Source organism: Pelodiscus sinensis, chromosome 12 (genome assembly GCF_052426305.1).
Source record: "Pelodiscus sinensis isolate ZL-2025 chromosome 12, ASM5242630v1, whole genome shotgun sequence".
Taxonomy (NCBI): domain Eukaryota; kingdom Metazoa; phylum Chordata; order Testudines; family Trionychidae; genus Pelodiscus; species Pelodiscus sinensis.
Genome location: NC_143063.1, coordinates 30,658,861 through 30,680,469, shown reverse-complemented (window position 1 = coordinate 30,680,469; position 21,609 = coordinate 30,658,861). Strand labels below are relative to the sequence as shown.

The 21,609-nt window shown below is 42.7% G+C and overlaps 1 protein-coding gene across 9 annotated transcripts in view; it reads right to left on the bottom strand.

The window, feature by feature from the left end:
* KCTD15 (potassium channel tetramerization domain containing 15) overlaps window positions 1–21,609 on the bottom strand; it is a 60,180-nt gene that overhangs the window by 14,051 nt on the left and 24,520 nt on the right. For all 9 annotated transcript variants that reach the window (XM_075940094.2, XM_006113824.5, XM_006113819.5 and 6 more), the window contains one exon: window positions 7,908–8,052. In XM_075940094.2, coding sequence (XP_075796209.1) covers window positions 7,908–8,052 — 145 coding nt within the window. The remainder of the gene's footprint in view (window positions 1–7,907; window positions 8,053–21,609) is intronic.

Sequence of the window (21,609 nt, the reverse complement as noted above, 5' to 3'; positions counted from 1 at the left end):
TGAACCATTGCAACAACTCACTAAGCGGTGCACTCTCCTTGGCTGACAGTTTTTAAATCAAGAATGGATGTTTTTCTAAAGCAGGAGTTGGCAATAATTTTCGCAAAGGGGCCACTTAATGAATTTTGCTATGTGGGCATAGGATGGCTTCCCCCCAAAAGGAGCAGGGCCTGGGGAAAAAGGGGCGGGGATGGTGACTAGACTCCCTCTAGAGTAGTCTGGGTCTGGAGGCTTTGAATTAAAAACATAGCAAAGGGCTCGCAGCTCCTGGCCTCGCCACTACCATGTTGCCTGGCAGCCGCCTGGGGTTGCTGCGGCTATGAAAAGGGTTCGTGGCTCTGGCCTCTGCCCAAGTAGCACAGCGACTGTGAGCCATTTAAATAGGATCCTGATGCCTGAGCCGCTGCCTAGAAATTTGGTGGCACAGACAGCAGGCTATAAATAGAAAGTGACCAGATACAGTCCACAAGCCGGATCAAAGTGTTAGGCGGGTCAGATCCGGCCCCTGGGCCACACCTGGCCCACCCCTTTGGGGGCAATTCTGACCTATGCTATACAAGAGGTCAGACTAGATGGCCCCTTCTGGCCTTGGAATCTATGAATCTAATCCGAAGCTCACACAAAAGCAGGAGCATACTTGGTTACCCTAATGTTACAGGCTCAGCTGCCACATAGAAACCCAGGCTCAGAAGTGGCTATAGGCTGCTGCAGATGTATCCTGTTGCTAAGCAAAGGGCAGGGTAAGCTCTTTGGGACAAATGTGATACCTGCCTCCAGGGAGGCTCTGGCACTGAAAACAATAAGGTCCTACTGGGCAGCAGGACAGGGTTCCAGATGCAGCCCCTGCATGGAAATCAAATATAAGATACTGCCCCCCCCCCCCATGAGCACACAATGAGGATTTTGTCCTCCCTGAGAAGGGACGAGGTGATGACCATATAGTCTAACATGGTCTCCAGGCCCTGCCAGAGCGGATTTCCATCCCACCCTTCTTCCTGCGATGCCCAGCGCCCTGCCTGGACTCCAGCATTGTGCTCTGTTTGCATGTGGCCCTTGCTGTCTGAAGACAGAGGAAATGTCCTGAACAGGACCAACCCTAGACAGGGTTGCCAGATGGCTGAAAGAAAAATACCGACCCCCCCCCCCCCAAAAAAACCCAGCAGGAAAACATTTTGTTGAAGGAAAAAAAAGGGGGGGGAGACACCAGATCATCAATCAAAAAAACCAAAACAAAACCCAAACACGTTTCATTGGGGGTGGGGGGGCCGACCAGGAAGGGAGTGATGCTGCCTGGGAAGGGGGGGGCCCTGGAAACAGCTAACAGGGGGAGGGGTGGCAACGGGGCTGGCCAGGGGGAGATGGGGAGGGGCAACGGGAAGCAGGGCCTTGGGGGAGGGGGGAGGGTGGAATGGAGCTGGCCACGGGATATCGAGGGAGGGGGGACCGGCCGGAAGGGGCGGGTCTGGCTGGGAGTAAGGGGGAGCAGAGACACTGGCCGGGGGAGACAAGGAAGAGGTACAGGCCGGGAGGAAGGGGGGGGCGGGAAGCCAAGCTGGCGGGGGCGGGGAGCAGTGCAGAGGCGCTGGCTGGGGGAGACAAGGAAGAGGTATGGGCCGGCGGGAAACTGAGTGCAGGGGGGCTAGGAGGGGAAGTGGGGGAGAATCGGCCGGCCAGGAAGCGGGGAGGGGTGAGCAAATCGACTGGCAGGGAGCAGGACTGACCTGGGCACGTGCTCCCAGCGATGCACGAGCAAGGAGGAGGCTTCCCCTCCTCCTTACACTCAACCAATTGAGGGCTCCCAGTGGCAATTGCGGCCCCGCCTCCCAGCTGGGACTCCCATGCCAGGCTTCCGTCCGGTGCGCAGCCGGAAAAATCAGAAAATACCGGACATCGCACACTGCAGATGTCCGGTATTTTCTGATTTTTTTTACCGGACAGAGAGTGCAAATACTGGACTGTCTGGTACAATACTGGACTCCTGGCAACCCTAACCTTAGACCAAATGGTGCCCCCTTCCATTTGTTAAACTTTTGAATATCTTATTTTCCATCTGTAACCCATTTCATTACTTCGATTCATGATCTGCATCATGATTTATATCTGTCATATAAGACTGATTGGCAACACCCTGCTTCTCAGCAAAGCCTTGGCTGATAATATAATATTCTAGGAGGTTCAAGGAAAATGTCATTCTCAGAAAGTCTGGAAGATTCCACAGGATTCTAAGAACATTCTAGGAGGCTAGTGAAAGATGAATCCCTGACACATCGCTAGCAACAACAACAGCACCCAGAGCCCAATGCCCCCCAAGCAGTCTCTTGGGTCACCTGTCCCAATGCGGGACTAAACCACACACTCAGAACATGCCTCTTAGATGCTGCTGTTCTATGGGACATGGATGTGGTCTCTGCAGAGGAAGTGGGCTGTTGTGGCTCCCACTGCCAGAAGGTATATGAGGAAACCCAGCCTGCCGCAGACTTCAGGAGTGAGGAACAGATGAAAAGCAATATAAGGGACCATTAAGCAAGTGTGTGCATGTGATTTTTCTCTATTCCAGGGCACTGCAGCTTCAGACTCCTCAGTCCTGGCTCAGTATTGGCAGGGCTACTGTATCAATCCCCCCTCAAGTCACAACTCCTCACTTCTGTTTCCACCCAGCGAGCTAATGGTACAGCTGTGTTAGATCAGTTGAAAGAGGGAATTTGTGTACAGTGGCAGTGGGCTATGCACACACAAGCCCACTGACCACTCCTTGGTACCCAGGACAGTGTTTAAAGCTAGACAGAATGACTGACAAGTCTTTTTAAGAGAGACTGTCAACCCCTTTCTGCAACACACTGTGATCTAGCAGGAAAGATCTGGATAATCTGTGGCAAATTTCATGTTTGCTAAATGTCACAGTCATCTCTTGGAGTAATTCGACGGTTTCATCTCACTGGGTGTGAGAAACTCAGGGCTCAGTTGTATTCCAGCGAGTCAGTGGGACTACATGTGGGATATAGCTCTACTCACAGTGAGTAAAGAACTGGCTGCCAGAGACTGCAAGGTCCTTCTAGGCCTGCTTCCTTTACTGCTTGCAAGGGATTATTTTTGTATCACCTGTTCTTCTACTGCACAGGGGGCTGACATAGCAATTTCCATTGGGATTATATTTGCTTGGGTTTGGTTGGAGGGCGTAGCCTACTGCCTTCTGTCCTCAGCAGTTCTAGGCTCTTCTAGCAGCACACAAAGATGAATTTCTGGCCCTTGAATGAGGTTCCTTCCAACTCCATGCACCCCCGCAAATGGCTACCATGGGCATTAATTAAGGTTAAGTTGATATCAAACAATGTTAGCCTGGGCCACACTAATTTTAAGGCTCTATCAAGGCAAAGGAAAGGCTGCTCTTGTGGTTACAGCACCCCACCTGCACACAGGCACTCTGGCTTCCATGCTAGGCTCTACCCCAGGCACATCTTTAGCATTTTGTACCTCTGCTTCTCCTGAAATCAGAACACCGCTTCCTCCCCTGTCCTTCCTTTGCCTGTTTTATGTATTCAAACAGTAGGTCCTTTTGGCTGGCCATAATTCTTCCACATGTATGTGTAATGCCTAGCACAGTGGGCCCCATTTTTTAGGTTGGGGGCCTATCGTGTAAATAACGGACTGTAAGCAGTGCAAAGAGGCTAAATTCTGGTTGCAAACGGCTAGAGAACTCCGTAAACCCAGCCACCACCACCCGACAAAGGGGACGTGCCAGGAAAGATATGTCTGCACTGCGGTTAAAAACCCCTGGTTGGCCCATACGAGCTAACTTGGGCTCATAGACCTTGGGCTTCAGGGCTGTTTAACTGCAGGGTAGACATGGAGGCCCGGGCTTCAGCTCGAGCTCTGAGACCTTTCCACCGCCCATGGTCCTAGAGCCCACGCCATAGCCCAAACCCAAACATCTCCATTGCAGTTAGGCAACTCCTTAGCCTGAGACCTGTGAGCCTGAGTCAGCTGGTACAGACAAGCTGCAGGTTTTCAATTGCAGTGTAGACATTCACTTATGGACCAGTGGCTTAAGTGAGAGCAGCCTCTAACCGCTCTGACTTCCTGGGGCTGGTAACTTCACTGCCTGCTCCGCATCCTCTGAGCTTAGCGGAGCTTGGATGCAAGGGAAAATCAAACTCAGCAATTACAAATAATTTCAAAATGTTTAAAGCATCACTCTGTACACTGCTTAGAATCCACAAAAACATGAATGCTGTATAATCAGCAAGGAATCTTGATCTCAGGAGGAAGACCTGTCAGATGCAGAATACTTTCAAGTCTTGTCTTATTAGTAATTGGAACTGTAGTTAATATTCACCGTAAACACACCAGTCAGACTTGATAATAAAGAATCACTAGCCTAGGAACACATACTCCACTTTCTCTGCATTTCAGTGTTAACTCAGTCTGAAAACAACACTTAAATAGCAAACACAAAAACATTGGTGTGGTACTAACATTCCAAACTTTCCAAAATAACAATCTGAGCAACAATTCAAGTTGAAAAGCAACTTGGCTTAGCCCTGAGGCGACTAAACGACTTGATTAAATTAAAGAGGTAAAAAAACTAATAAATATTCAAAACACTTGATAATGCTTTGTTTGACATTAAAAAAACCCATTTAATGCAAGTCTCACTGGAAAACCTGTTAGGTGTTTATACCTTAAATAATGTTTTTCCTTTAGAAATACCAAACCATTCCATTTGCAGCCGTTGATTGTTGTCTTCTGTCACTTTAATCACACTAGCAAAATTACAAGATTTCTGTGAAGTAAAAACTGTTTGCAGTGCAGTTTTATAGTGCACAGCTTTTCAATGCATTCTTCTATGCATTTTTGTTGAGTTACTCCCTACCTTGCAAAACTGTGCTTTTGTTCCGAGTCCTCATTACCCGGGGGGTCTATTCTAGAGCTATCTCAGGGAGGAATAAAAATAAAATACAATTAACTCCATCCGAAAAGGCAGCATGAAACAATGGACTGAGCATGATCCTTGAAGTCAGGAACATCTGAGTTCTAAATCCAGCCTTGCCATGGCTCTTTGAGGCTGGCGTACACTTTGAGGATACTCATTCTCACATATCCGTGGTTTTTGTTGTATAAAATCCATCCTCCTGACAGTATCTTGACCCTCTCTCCCAATCACTGCAGTCTCCTCTCCCACTTCTCCATGGCTCCTACCAAAGTACATTGCTAAAATCATCTCTTTCTGCTACTACTGATCCTCTCACTGGCTCCTTCCTGACATCCACAAAGACCATGTGGCCCTTCCCTTTATGGTCCTGGCCCAATTCCGCTCCTACCTACCTCATTTCTCTCATTTTCCACATCTGCCCTTCCACCCCAAGTACTCCCACCTTATAGCAGCGATGGGCAAACTAGGCTATTAAGTGAGCCACTGAGTGGTATTCCTTTATCTCAGTGAGCCACAAGATTGTCATAACCAAGGTGGTCTCCCAGGATAGGGTAGATTTTGGAGGGTGCGCCGACTAAACTGTAGCAGCGTTTTGATTGGATGCCGAGGGAGTACCTGGCTCTCCCAGTCAGGGTGTGTCTAGACCTCAGGGTTTTGTCGACAAAAGTGGACTTTTGTTGACAAAACTATACCTGTGTCTACACTACCGAGTTCTGTCGACATAACATCAAGAGAACTCGGCAGTTTTGTCGATGGTGGTAAACCTCATTCTACGAGGAATAACACCTTTTGTCGACAGAATTCTGTCAACAGAAGCGTTATTGCATCTACACTGTCCTTTGCGTCTACACTCTCATGTCGACAAAGCGGCTTGCTTTGTCGACAGAACTGGATGCAGTCTAGACGCTCTTTGTCGACAGTCTCTGCCTTCTGTCGACAATAGCCTGTAGTCTAGACGTACCCTCAATGTGCAATAAGAGTACACCTCATGTGCCTTGCTTTATATGACTGTCACAAAAAAAAGATGCAAATGGAAACCAGAAGAATTTGGCAATACTGTCAAACAAACTGTCTTGGGCCACATATAGAACCATGATAGCCTGCTATGGCCAACTGGCTACAGGTTGCCCACCACTGACTCACAGTCTTCTCTAGGGATGTGAACAAGTAGATGACTACATGATTAACCGGTAAGCCTAGGCAGGAGCCGGTTTGCATGGTGGAGCTGGTTTTTAAACAGGCTCCCCTTGCAGACCAGCTACTGCCTGCTACCCCACGCTGCTGCCTCCGATAGAGAGACAGCAGCACAGCAGCACAGTTGCAGGTGGCTTCCTGGGAATGGGACCAGAGTACACTAGCTGCAACACCACTCCGAGGACTATCGCATAGTTGTATACCTGCTAATATTTCATATGGTTACACGACTATTTAATTACACGCTATTTAATATTCCAAGTCTTCTCTCTCTTTTCCATACTAAACTCAGAACAATTTTCCTCTTGTGCACCACGCAATCCCCTTCTCTGCACACACAGTGCTGGAGACCATACTTCTTGTGCAAAGCCTTTCAACAAATAATCTACGAGAGCCCAAACCTCATCACTGCTTTGAGACTAAATCTTCCAATCCTGATTCACATCAATATATTATGTATCTGCACTCTGCTGTCTGTCCACTTTAGACTCCTGTTTAATCAGTTAACTTGTTAAATGTTATGTAAAATCCCATTTAATCGGTTAACTGGCTAAGCGTTACATTTAACTGGCTAACTGATTAAGCAAGATCCCGTGGGTGGGGGGCCACCCCAGCCTGGCTGCTGCCCGTGCCCTGAGGGGCTGCCACCTCTGCTAGCCCATAGGGGCTGCCAGTCTGCCCCACCCCATGGTGGGTACAGGAGGCTGCTCCTACATGCCAGTTAAGCGGTTATATCACAAATTAGACAGTGAATTCCTTGGAGCCTATATAAAATGGTACTTGCTATAAATTTTTTTTTTTTTAAACTGATTTTGTACAGCAATTACTAGGATTTAGTTTAGGTTGGTGGAATGGTTATATTCCCCATTCAAAATTAATGATGATCCCCATCTGAAGAATGACCAATTTATTTAATTGTACATGAAAGTTGAAATCTTATTGAAGGCATATGCGTAATCCCTGTTCCAGGGATACTGGGCATGTCTGCCAACTCCAAATAGGGATATATTCTCATTTAATTGTGTCATCAGTTACCAGGTGCACTATGTTTTGGATTCTGTTGTCTTAATTTTTGGGCACATGCCTGGAGATATTAGGGTTTCCGTTTTTGTACATCCACATATAAAGAAATCAGCTTGGAGATTATGTTTTACCACTCAATCATTCAGAATTAGCAAAGTTGTCAGTATCTAAACTTAAAGTCAAAATACGTTGCTCCATAGTATCGCCTCAGTAAATCCCATTCTCTCGAGGGCACTTTTACTTTTCACAATCTGTGTTAGGGATCAGTCCTTGAAAGCAAAATGTCTTTAACGAGTTAGGTCCAGTAGAAACTGACATGGGTTTATTTAAGATTGTAAGAATTTTAAAATCACCAATCAGAAACAGATTTATGCAACTTAAAATGCTTTAACTATCAAATATAGAATATTTATTTGAGATGCTGAACATAAAACTGAGGCAAATGTTAGCTGGTGCTGCTGCCACTTCTTAATTGTTGTTATACCCTGATAAATAAGCTAAAAATGTGAGAAAATAAAATTAGTTTAGAAAAACTGATTTAGCCTTGAGCTTCATCGTTTAGCTTTTTATGGTATCCATGACAACCACTGGTCCATTTATTAAAACATAGCATCCCCAATGTAATACACAACTACTAAAAACTCTAACAATAAACATCAACATTTAGTTAACTGAGTTTAGGTCAAGCACACAAACAAACCTACACCAAAATAAATGACAGAATGTGGAAAAAATGGATTGTAGACATGGCCTCCCTTACCTTAAAGTCATCTGGGAGTAGCAGTTTAGATGTCCTTAGGAAACTTAATATGTATCTGAAAATTTCACCATCTCGATCAATGAAATAATGTTGTTTTAAACTATCCAAGACAATAGGCTCTGTGCCATTAAACAGACGACTTATTCTGGAAAAAAAAGAGAAATGGGTAGAAGATACACAAAAATTTCATTAAATTCTACAGGCTTAAAAACAGCCCAGCCAATTCAGCTATCTGAGTTCCACTTGCATAAGAATAACTCTAATAATGCAGTATCTTAATTCTGTAAACTCTGTGACAAAGGAAAATGTGCAGAAAGACAGATGCCACATATATACACACACACATGTATATAACACACCCCACACACACATCTATACTGGTGGAGAGGGGTTCTATCCTACACTCTCTCCTCATGTAAAATTCTCATTGCTTGGAATAAGAGCTTCAAACAGGGTCCATAATTTTGACAGAGTATTGTCTAGAAGGCTTTTGCCCTGCAGTAGGCTGGTCATAGCTGATATGGCTATGGGGTGCTAACTCTATAATAAGTCCCTAATTACCATATACAGCTTATCCAGAATTGAATGGTGTTGCGCTCCTAGCCAGTACATTTTTCACCAGGTCACTTGTCATTAGTCAGAAAATATTTCCATTTTTTAGAAGATGGTTTAAATGAACCAATGTTAGTTACATAAATCCCCCCAGTGCTAGATCTTTAGGCTTCTGTGGCTGGATGGGTTAGACGTCCAGTTTTTGTGCAGCAAGGAATGATCTGTACAAACGTCTATCACTATTACACTTGAGGCCTTGGTGCTGTTGCCAATATTGCAGGAGAAGTCATTTCTCACCAGGTGAGGCATACACAGAGAAGCCATTTACATCTTTGGATGCCAAAGAAAAGAAATTTAGACATTATGCCAAGTGGCTAACTGGTTAGACATAAACATGACCAAAATGCTAAGTTTTAAACATTTCCTATTCAATTCCAGTGCGATCAATACACTCTACAAAGCAAGGGACTCGGGCATTGGTTGGCTGGGATTTCATCCTGTCTTTCCTTGAGAAATAACATAAATTTATCTATATATACACAAAGGTAATATTCTTGAAAGCAGCATCATAGAAGACAGAGACAGAAATGGCTTATGAAGGAATCGAGTCCATCTCCCTGATAATCATAGTTTCCTACTGCAGTTACTAATTTTTGCCACATTTAGCTTTAAATGTCCCAGACAACAGGAGTTCCATTATTTCCCTGGGAAACTGTAGCCCTCTAGAATCCACTGTCACAAATTTTCCCTTGCTACTTAGCTTGCCTATGATCCCACTGTTCCCTATTACAGTCCCTGGCGTAAAATTTTCCCCACACTTTGATACTAATACTCACAAATTAACTCTGCCCTTTACCAACTCTACGGTACATAGCTCCTTTTTAACCTTTCCTCATAAATTAATCTGTCCGGCCCATTAATCTTTTGTGCTTCTCTTAGAACTCCCTAATTTGTCAATCTGTCTGTGGCAAAGAGGTGCCCAGAACTGACTACAGTAATCCAGGTGCTACTGCATCAGAGCTATTTAGAGAAACTAGCACCTCCATTTTCTGTGATAGATATCGTTGTGTCGGTAGCATGGGCCTGTTTCAAGATTGCAATGTATTGCCAAATTATGTCCACTTTGCTTTCCACTGTTGGGCCTAAATCTGGTGTCTCTCTAATTTAGTCTAATCTGCAAAATTAATTAATGTACTGTTGACCTTCTTCAATATTAATTATGGAAATATTAAATAAGAATAACATAATTCTTTGCTATTCTTCACTAGAAATCTTACACTCTTACTGTGACTCCATATTTTGTTGTTTATCTTTGTCCTATGTTTACAATCCTTCAATTAGTATCAATATATGTGCCAGTGTTTGCATCATAGCGGATTTGAATTATGAAAATATACTAAATGCTTTCCTAAAACCCAAGTACAATACATCTGCTGAATTTCCTTCAACATCTACTTCTGCAAATCGACCAGAAAAAGCAATCATGTTTGCCTTGCAGTGTTTAGTCTCTGCAAATCTATCGTTTCAGTAGCTCTAAAAGTTTAGGGTTTTTTTTTGCTTAATAGTTATCCATCCCACTGTTTCTCTTCTAATTGTTATTTTACTAGACATTATTAGGGGCATCTGCTTTAGTCGTTACAAGGTAAAGACCAGTGTTACATTTTAGTCTATTAACTAAAGGGTTAACTTCCTTCACAAAGTGTGCATCTGGGCTAGTGAAACTGAGTTTCCATGCAGCTCTTGCTTTAACTGGAAGGAATCAGAGGTACCTCGAGACAACAACTCATGCTCAATTTTGCACTTGTATAGAATTAATTTGCTTGGTGACAGAGTAACTTTGAGAGCTTCTACAGAAGACTGCTGTCTTACAGCTAGTTAGGGCGCAGCTTTGATCTCCTATCCCTTGGAACCTTTGTCCTGTGTTTTAAGACACATTGAAGAAAATGCAATTGCTGCTTTCAGATTCTACAGAACAAATAGAGGAATGTTTGCCAACAAAGAAGGGATATAGGGAGGATTGGATACAGAATTTCCAATTAGGCTAGGCTTAGCACAGTGCAGGATTTTTATTGTAAAGAAAACAAAAAAGTGAGTTTTCAGGCCTTCAGCAATATTTCTTCACTACTGAATGTGCTGCTTAACTCCCACCCCAAAACAAGAATGGTTTAGGAGTTACCTGCTCCAAAACCAAACTTCAGTTGCAGTATGTAATTCCGTAACCAAAAAGGGTTTCTCCTCCTAAATTATTTCACAAATACAAACTACACCTTTGTGAAATCAGCTAGAAGGAGCAACACTTCCGAGGCACCTAGTGAATTCAGTGAAAATAGCAGGAACATGGGTTTCAGGCCAAAGCCTTGCATGACAGGTTAGCTGGTGATCTAGAACACCATGAAGAGACTGGTTACTGACAACTTTCCACTACAACAAATGGTTAGTTGACTTGCTTACTCAGGTAGGCCTCATTTTGGAAGCGATGAACCAAGGCAAGCAACAATATCAAAGGGAATGGTTTGCAGCCTATTCATTAAAGTAGCAGCACAGCAAATACAAAAATAACAATTTAGGCAAATGAGAGCAGTGTGCAAGTTGCTTGTTTGGAAACCACAAGAATGTAACTGCAGATCTGTAGATAACTATACCATAAGAGGTAATGTGTCTGGAGATGTTCTGTTTCCTGGGACACTGGGATATGGAGAAGCTCTCAGGCCTTTAGCATGGCTCTGTAGTGTTCAAACATGTCACCAAGCAGATATTCACAGAGATGTCAAAGGCTGGCTGTCCTTAAGAGTAAGATTTACAGCCCCAAAGAGTGAAATTCAAGGCCAAAGGTGGCCTGTTAGCTCATTGCTTAAGACAGTCCTCTCATCTTTGGTCCGTGGCAACATCCAATAGTCCATGTTTTTAATCCAATCAGCAGTTAATACAGTAGTTTGTTTTAAAACATACACTGCTTAATACTGCACACAAAACACTTAAATGTTCTGTCATACTAAAGTCTAGGGCAGTGGTTTTCAACTGTCATATGTGGACCCGGGGGTCCATAAATTGCGTCTAAGGTGTTTGTGAAAGAGTTAGACTGAAAACTGAACAGAATTCAACTATACACAGACAATATATTTTCCAACGGGTCTGTATCTCCCTTCAAAATTTCCAAAGCAGTCCACATCCCATTTTTTAGGGGTTCTTAAATGTAGAAAAGGTTGAGAATCACTGGTTGAGGGCACATGATAATTTTGTATGCAATGCAAACCAGTAGATGTTAATATAAACAATCATTTGCTGGCTGGACAACCTAGACAGATTAAGATCCCCGGAGAGGCAAATTTTTGCAGTATGCTTTACATTTTGAACTGTATTCTACAGAGCCCACAAACATTTGGTCAAGTCCTGCTCATTTTCTGGGATTTTTGTCTCTGTCTGTGACGTGCGCATACGCACACACACACACGACTGAGGTCAGGGCATGGGAACTTCCCCTGCTCCCCAGCATGACTATCAGGTTAGTTGGTGAGTGAAGCAGATCAGGGAATACCCATTTTTCTGGGAGCCTCCCTCTTGGCCAGGGCCACTTGACACAGCCCCATTTGCCCAGTAGCGAATCCACCACTGCATGTGTGCTTTCCCCGCGCTCCTCCCTCCTCCCCCAGACTGCCTCCTTTCTCCCCCATATAGAATGCCTGCCTGAATGCAGCCTCCATGGCTAACACATGAGCTCAGAAAGCAGCTTTCCAAGCTGGAAGCCCTGTACCCGAGGCCCCAGATCTATTGTTGTCTCTTGCAGTACCTGTGTAATTGTAAATCTTTATATAGTTACTCAAAATGAATGAGATATGCTTAGGCGTGTGTGCGAGTAAGAGAGCATGCTAATGAGTGAGTCTCACACCCAGTGAGTGAGACCTTGTTGCCGGCACAGCCTGATATGTCTGAATTCACCTGGAGGAAAGTGAGGGGAGGGGAAACAGTGGCAGGAGAGCCTGGCTCACTCCACACAATCATGTTTCTGATTAGTAGTAGTGTTCATCCCCACACAATATTTGGCAAAAATATATGAAGCCCACTTCAGCAGAAACAACTTGCTTGCTCCACTTGGGGGGAATTCATCTGCAGCTTTCACTGATGTTTGGAAGAAAGTGGAAGACTCCATAGGATTGCCAATTATGGCTGGACATGTTCCTGGAGGTTTTCCACATGACAATCTTTAATTAAAGATTAATCTTTTAATTCCTGGAGACTTCAGGCTAGGTATATGAATGGGAATGGGTAACGAGTTAACCAATTACTCTATAAGTATCACCCTTAACGGGTGATGCTTACCAGGTAATGGTTAAGTGTTACCCGGAATCAGCCCCCCACCCTCAGCCTGCTGCAGGTGGCGGGCTGCTCCAGCCCCTCCAAGCCGCCAGCGCCCAACCCGCGTGAGCTGGAATGTTTGGAAGAGAGTGGAGGAGGGGGTGCGGGTGGGGCTGGAAGCAGCTGAGCTGGAGCACCCGGTCTCCCCCAGTTTAATCAGCTAACCAGGTAAACTTAACATTTAACCAGTTAACTAATTAAATAGGATTTACAAACCTATCCCAGGCCAATCCTGGACAATTGGCAACCCCAGGGCTCAAGGAAGTGAAATACTATGGAGGTGGAAAAGTCTCCAGCACTGAGATCTTATTTAGTATTTCTAAAGACTTCTACACGCTTGCTAGAGTAATATTATCCTTTCCGATTCATAAACACATTTTTGTCCTGATTTAATTTCCAGACATTGGATCAAATCCAGACCGGCTCAGCCCAACAAGCATTTGAAGACCATAGGATTCTGTGAGCTTGCCTTCCCCTCACCCCCCATTTATACAGAATGCGCTGAGTACTTTCTGTTGTACTTTTCACAATGCTGCTGGTTCTACCACTCCTCTTTCCAGCCTTGCCTCTTCACTGCCCTCTCTTGCTGCAAGGCTTCTCTTCCACTTAGTGTGGCCAGCACACAGCAAATGCTAAGCACATGTTGATCAGTGAGCTGCTCCTCAGGATACGCTTGCCCACCTAACTCCCTTTACTCCTGTCCTGTGCCGTCTCTTGCCCACTCTCCCCATGCCGTGCTCCGGAGCAGCCTTTCCATGTCCCCCAGCCAGAGGTTCAACCCGACCTGAGGCTCCGCTTTGTCAAGCTCTCCAAGAACGTGTCCTGCCCGTCCCGGGGTTCAGCCCACGCAGCTGCCTAGGACCTGTACAGTGCCTATGTGATTCCTGCAATGGAAAAGGCCATATTAAAAACTGACATCCCTTCACTCCTGCTATTCCCAAACCTGCCCCTGCAGAGCAATGCTGTCAAAATGGCTGGGGTCCAGTTCTGGCCTAGTGCACCTATTGGTTAATTTGACTCTGGATCAAACACTTTTCACTACTCTTCCTCACTTTTTGAATGACCCCTGGTTATTCAAGTTCTATAGTTTCTTTGTACTTCCATTGTTGTTGTTAAAGGCTTTTACATTTTAAGCAGTATTTAGCCAAAATGCCAAAGGGGAGTTTCCAGCTTTCTACTGATTTAACAGGGATATTAAGATCCCCTTTTATTAGATTAAAAATAAACAAATGAGCCAGCCAACCCACATTTGAATAATTTTTACCAGTAAATTCTTTTCTTGCTTGCTTGGAAGTGAAAAGAGGCAGTTTAGTGCTTTTAGGTATCTACAGCCCCTCTGTTTCTGCCCATGTTACGCCAGTAACTCTAGCCACAATCTCTCTATCTGGAAAACCAAACTAAACTCCCTTTGGTGTGTCTCAGAAATCATTTTTTAATTTAATAGAGAGCTCATTGCGGAGTAACGGCAGCATTGTCAACTCCTGGGATTCATGAGTCAGGTCCCCCAAAATCAAGAGATTGGCTCACAAATCATGAAATTTTAAAAATAAATGTAGAGGTGGTTTTTTATTCCTACCACCTGCTTTTTGAGCGTCTACAGTTACATTTTCAAGTTTCTCTTCATTACCATAAAGGGCTCTTTTTAAATGAAAGCTGCGATTTGCCCCAATAATCTGACTCCAAGAGGCTTTAAGAAAAATACCAAACAACAGGAGACTTGCAATAAAATTGGGGGCATCTTGTAACACTTAGTGTGAAAACACAAAACTGCGGCTCCTCTTCTCTCTGGTTCCAAAATTCCCCTGGCCATGCTCAGAGTCCCCCCTCCCAGCATCAACTACACTGGGAACACCCACAAAGTCCAGGATTCCCCCCTCATCAAATCCAGCTCCTACGCATTTCATTAACAAAGTGTGCGAGGCAGTGTCAAGAAGACTCTTCCATAAGTAGTGCATTAAAAATATTAATTTAAGTAATTATGTTATTAATATTTAACTGTTCAGCAATATTTTTGTCATTTATAATTTATTTGTTTACATTTATTAAAAATTGATTCTGTAGATATTTCTTCTGCCCTTTGTCAAATTAGTCAGGAATACAAGTTTCAGAAAATTATCTTTAAAATATGGCTTTTTGTAATTTTTTTTCAGGGAGGAAGGGAAGAGAAGAAATTCTACTCTGGCTGAAAGAAATTCTACATTACATACAGTGCCCCTTTACTGAGCGGCAGTTCTATTCTTTACACCTGCTGCTTCCTTCTGCTTTTCCACACCCTGCTGTTTTGTTCCAAGCATAAGCAGAATGGCAAAGTGAAGTTGATAAGATCTCTGAAGCTCTCTCTCTGCACTTGATAAGGAGCTTGTCAACTGTACTTGGCCTCTTTGCTGTTGCATGGAGTTAAGAGTAGAGGCGGGAAGCAGAACACAGAAGGAAAAATGGAACTATTATAGCGAATACAAGAGAGCAAAAACTAGGAGTAAGTGCTAATGCAGGATACTATTATGTACTGGCATAGTTCAATCCCTGTTATCTGGCATACAATAATGTTTAGCATGGAAACATCCCAGCGGATTCTTGAAGCAGTGTGTCTTGGAATCTACAAGGGGAGAGGCAATTGTTGATTTAGTCCTATGTGGAGCATAAGATTTGGTCCAAGAGGTGAATATAGCTGAGTTACTTGGTAATAGCAATTCTAATGTAATTAAATGTAACGTCCTATAGAGCCAAAATGCCAAAGAAACCCACCACAATAGCATTTTACTTCAAAAGGGGGAAATACACAAAAATACGAAAGTTAGTTAAATGGAAATGAAAAAGAATATAGTCACAAGAGTGAAACACATGCAAACTGCATGGAGATTATTTAAAAAAAAACATACTGGAGGTTCAAATGAAATATAAATAACTAATTATAAAGCAAGACCACCAGAAAAGCCTTCATGGCTGGCAGTGTAAAATAAGCCATTAGAGGTAAAAAGGCATCCTTTAAAAATTGAAAGTCAAATCCTACTGAAGAAAATAGAAAAAAGCAAGTGTATAAGTGTATAGTCATCTCAAGAAAGAATTTGAAGATCAACTAGCTAAAAAACACAAAAACTAACTGTAATAATTTCTTTAAGTACTTCAGAAGCAGGAAATCTGCCATTCAATTGAGTCACTAGATGATCAAGGTCTAAATGAGCACTCAAGGAAGAAAAGTTTGTTGCAGAAAATCTGATTCAATTATTTAGATTGGTCTTTATTATGGAGGATGTGAGGGAGATTCCCACACCTAAGCCTTTATTTTTAGGTGAGAAATCAGAGGAAGTGTCCTAGACCAAGTTGCCAGAGGAGGTTTTGGAACAAATAAATACATTAAACTATCTAAGTCACCAGGAGAGATGATATTCACCCAAGAGTTCAGAAGGAACTCTAATATAAAACTGAAGAACTACTAACTATAGTATATAACCTATTGCTTCAAACAACCTCTGTACCAGATGAATGGACAGTATCTTATGATTTTTTTAAAAAGGTTCCAGAGGCAACCTTGGCAATTAAGGCCAGTAAGCCTAGCTTTAGTACCAGGCAAACTGACTGCATCGTAAAGAACAAAATGATCAGATCTGATTGTCAACAGAGCTTTTTAAAAGGAAATCATGACTCACCAATCTATTAAAGTTCTTTGAGGGTGTCAACAAGCATGAGGACCAAAGTAATCCAGCAGATAATAGTGTACTTAGACTTTCAAAAGGCCTTCGACAAGGTCCCTCACCAAAAGTTGTTCAACAAACTAAGCATTCACAGGATAAGAGGGAAGGTCCTTTCATGAATCAGTAAAAATAGGAAACAAAGGATAGGAATAAATGGTCAGTTTTCATAAGGGAGAGATGTAAACAGCAAGACATGTGCTGTTCATAAATTATTTAGAAACGATGGTGGCCAATGGAGTGGCAAAATTTGTGAACATTACAAAATTACACAAAATAGTTATGTTCAAAGCTTACTGCAAAGTGAACTAAACTACACTGGGTAACTGGACTACAATATAGCGGATTAAATTCAACGCTGACAAACAGAGCCCTGTCCGCATCCGTAGCCGCAAAAATGAACTGCAGATATTGCATCTGAGATTTTAAGAGTTCTACTGACAAATGAAAAGTAATCCACATTTGAAAAATAATCCCAACTATACGTACAAAACGATGGAGGCTAAGTTAGTTGCTGCTACTCAAAAAAGAGAACTTGGAATCTTTGTTGATTGTTTTCTGAAAACATCCATTCAATGTTGAACAGCAGTCAAAAAATGCTAACAGAATATTTGGAGCCATTAGAAAAGAGATAGATAGGAAAATAGAAAATATCATAATACCGCTGTATAAATCCATGATAACCCTACCCTTAGAATACTGACTGCATATTTTTCTAGTTACCCTATCTCAAAAAAGAAGTACCAGAACTGGAAAAAGTACAGAGAAGGGCAACAAAAATCAGTAGGAGTGTGGCACATTTTCAATGTGAGAAGAAATTAAAAAGAAAGAGCGGGATTATCTATTTTAGAAGAGAGATGAAAAAACAATATGAGAGAGATCTATAAACTTATAAAAGGTGTGGAGAAAGTGAATTAGGAAAGTGTTATTTACCCCTTTACATAACATAAGAACTAGGGGTTACTTGATGATATTTATAGGCAGCATGTGGAAAACAAACAAAAGGAAGTACTTTACACAATGCATAGACAGCATCTGGAACTCACTACCAAAAAGCATCATGAAGGCCAAAAATATAACTGGATTAAAAAAAAGTAGATAAATTCATAGAGGATAGGTCCATCAATGGTAAGGACATGAGCCATGCATTCAACCCCTAATGTCTTGTCTTTACTAAAAGGAAGATTGCTGCTGCCACAATCTATCTTCCAGAGTTTGATTTAGCAAACCTAGCTAAGACTTGATAAAGTGAACTCAGAGGGCACCCTCGCTTGCGTTCAGTACTCCTGCTTTTGCTCCTGTCAGCCTCTCAGGGTGTGTCTAGACTACATGCCTCCTTCGACGGAGGCATGTAGATTAGCCAGATCGGAAGAGGGAAATGAAGCCGCGATTAAAATAATCGCGGCTTCATTTAAATTTAAATGGCTGCCCCGATCTGCCGATCAGCTGTTTGTCGGCAGATCGGGGGAGTCTGGACGCGATGCCCCGACAAAGAAGCCTTTCTTCATCGACACAGGTAAGCCTCGTGAAACCAGGCTTACCTGTGTCGATGAAGAAAGGCTTCTTTGTCGGGGCATCGCGTCCAGACTCCCCCGATCTGCCGACAAACAGCTGATCGGCAGATCGGGGCAGCCATTTAAATTTAAATGAAGCCGCGATTATTTTAATCGCGGCTTCATTTCCCTCTTCCGATCTGGCTAATCTACATGCCTCCGTCGAAGGAGGCATGTAGTCTAGACACACCCTCACTGTGGGGATGCTGCCAAGCTTGGCTTAAGGTAAGCAGACTCCAGCTACATATTCTACCTAGCTGGAGTTATGTGCCTCAAGCCGAGCCGCCAGGTCTAGCGTAGACCCGGTCTTAGACCACCAAATATGAGAGCTGGGACTAGCTGACAAGTTACCTGTTCTGTTCATTTCCTCTGAAGCCTCTATCAGAAGATAGGATATGGGGCTACATGGACTATTGGTATGATCCAGTACAGCCATTATGTTCATCACAAGACCCCTACAAGGGGGGTACAGTTGATATTATTTCTGTGTTGAAGATGGAATGCTGAGACACAGAGAAATTAAGGGCATGTCTACACAACAGGGCTAAAGTCGTAATTAGCTGCCCAACTTGAGCTATGTCAATTGCATTGCTTAAGTCGAAATAGCTTATTTTGGCTTTCGGCACTGTCTAAACAGCATGAAGTAGAAGGAAAAGTGTTCTTCCTCCAACTTCTCTTTCTCCTCATGAAATGAGGGTTACAGGAGTCGGAGTAAGAAGTCTTCCAGCTCGACATTATTTTGAAATAAATGCTGGCAATATATATGTGCGCTATGTTATTTATTCCAAAATAACACTGCTGTGTAGACACAGCCTAAGTGATTTTCACAGAAGGGGCTTAGCTGAAGCCTGGAGATGTCATTTTAACCTTTCTACATCACCTTTTCTGAATCTGGATCATAATTTTATCTGTCAACTAGATTAGCATGAAGCTCAATAGAAAAAAACCTACTCTGGATGGTTGTCGCATATTCCCACACACTCTCTCCTATCCAATAGGAGCTTTAAAACCTTTTCCCATACGGTAGCCAGGTAAACAGCCACCATTGTGAGGGGAAGGAGCACCAGGGCATGAGCCCTTGAAATGCTACAGAGACTAAACATATCATCCTGACAGAGGCACATATATGCTGCCACCATCAAAGTTCTGACATAGGTTCCATTACAAACCCTTATTTTCAGAGGTTAATAACTCAGCCATAAAAACTTGCTTCAGGCTGAAATTTGACACTTGGGTTGTCAGCGTAGGAGAGAATTTTGTTTTAAACAATTTTTCTAAAAAGTCTGTTGTTCATTTTTATACTGTGAAAGAAAGGGGGAAGACATTTGTGGGTTCAACTCCAACTGTGCCATGTGGCCAACACCAATCATTTACAGACAGGGCCTGATTTTCAAAGGTCTTTAGTTACCTAAATAGGCAGGTAGGTGCCTAGTGAGATTTTTAAAAGCACCTAATCCCCTAACTCTCAGTGCTAGGTTGAAAATCTGGTTCTTACCCCATAAACAAACTCACTAGCAGAAAATAGAGAACTAATTCATTGCATTCTTATGCTAAAAGCTGTGAGAAGTTAAAAGTTACACAGCAGACTTGAAAATGTTTCCTGCCCATCATTCTTCCAGGGACAGTGGTTTGTGGGCTCCCAAAGGCCAGGGTTTTCCAATGATCCCTATGTCCCAATTTGCAAGGAAATCTGATAGGAAGGGCCAGCTCTTCTTGCTCTGATCTCAGGGACCCTTCCCTGGCAGCATAGTTCATTGAGAGCTACTGTCACAGCGTAACTGCCCACAGCTGCTCTCTAGGCCCCAGCCGTGAGGAATAGAAGACAAGTTGATGCTGAAACTGTCAGCATTAGCTCTCACTTGACTTTCCACCTGAAATTCTGCAGATTGGCCAAGAGATTGCTTGTCACTCTGATCTGACTGTCCTTATTATCCCTGGGCTGATGTAACCTTTCTATCCATGGACCCTCAGCCATGCAATGGGCACACAGATGGGCTTCTACATCCTGCGCACAGACCCTGGAAATGGTAACTCGGATTTTCCATGATACAGTCAAGGTAAGAAAGCCTTTCTTGAGACCGTATGGTACGTAGCAAATGCCATATGACCACTGATACCTCTTTTGCACTCATCCCCACCAGCTTCCACTTGGTTTAACTCACCCCCTCTCCTGTATATGCTTAGTTAATTTAGGGGCTGGACTTTCAAGAGGCTCAAACTCAGCCCATCATTGCAATTCCACAATTGTGGGTTAGGTGTGTAAGTTCTAATGGAAGTCAATGAGGTCCGAGTTCCTCCGTCACAGGCACTTTTAAAAATCCCATCTTTAAAAAACTCCAGACATAAATGGCCAAATCTAAAGGTCTAAATACAGAATCAGCTTTGTAGATTCAAAAGCTAAGCTTTTTAAAACAAATGTAACCCAAGAACTTTTATCTTTCATTATTTAAAACCGACTTGGACAAAACACCGGAGAATATACTATATAATTCAGGGAGAAAGATGAGATATCAAGGTAAGTGGTTTATCCATCTCTAATTTCTATAACCCTGTCTTTTTGCCTTTTAACTTTGATGCTGGAATGCCATAAGAGTTTTTGAGCCATGTGCTCACATTGGAGTGCTTTTGAAGGATATTACACTCATTAACTATTAAGCACCTAGAGGAACTATTGGATCTATTACTATTACCTAGATTTAATACTTTATATTTTGCTGTGCAGGCAAGAATATTTATTTTTGCAATAGATCAAGCTGGTGGTGTATATATATATATTATCAACATGTATTTTTAAAAGTCAATAATCCAGTGTGGCCATTACCATTCATCAAGCTAAATAATTCTTAAGGTTCTATGATGATTTTTTTTAATACTGTGCCCTTTGGGAGGCAAGGTAGGAGTGAAGTGATAGATGTTATGGCTAAAGGATCACAGTTCAAGAGTAAACAGTCTCTTTTTAAAGTTAGTTGAGAGTCCAGTTCTGATTTAATTTCCACTAGGCTTATGCAGATGTAAATCTATTGGCTTCACTCCTAATTTACATCAGTGAAAGTAAGATCAGAATTAGGCCCTTCAGAATTCGCTGTTTTATCAGGAATTTATTTCAGATGTTTGTAAATTGATCAATAGTATAACTGTTCTTTAAGGACCTGATTCTGCCTTCTTTATTCATGCGTGCAGTAATCAGTGGGGCTATTCACAAAATAAAGCAGTACTTCATGTAAATAAGGGTGGCAAATTCAGCTGTAAAGCTTTATTAAACTAGATATATATTTACAAGTTTATTTTATCAGCTATAAAAATACTTCCCTAAACAAACAGTTGGTAGTATGTTTAATTGCTGTATTATGGACTCTTTATTTCTTTCAGTGTGTAACCATATCAACAAGCTGAATGAGCAGAGAAATCAACAGATAGAGGCCGTGTCGAAACTACACCTCTCTGTCAGCAGAGGGATGTAAATTAGACGTTTCTAAAGTGCAAATGAAGTGGGGATTTATTTGCACAATCGCATCCTGGCGCTGTTTCGAACAAGCACCATTTCGAAACTGAAAC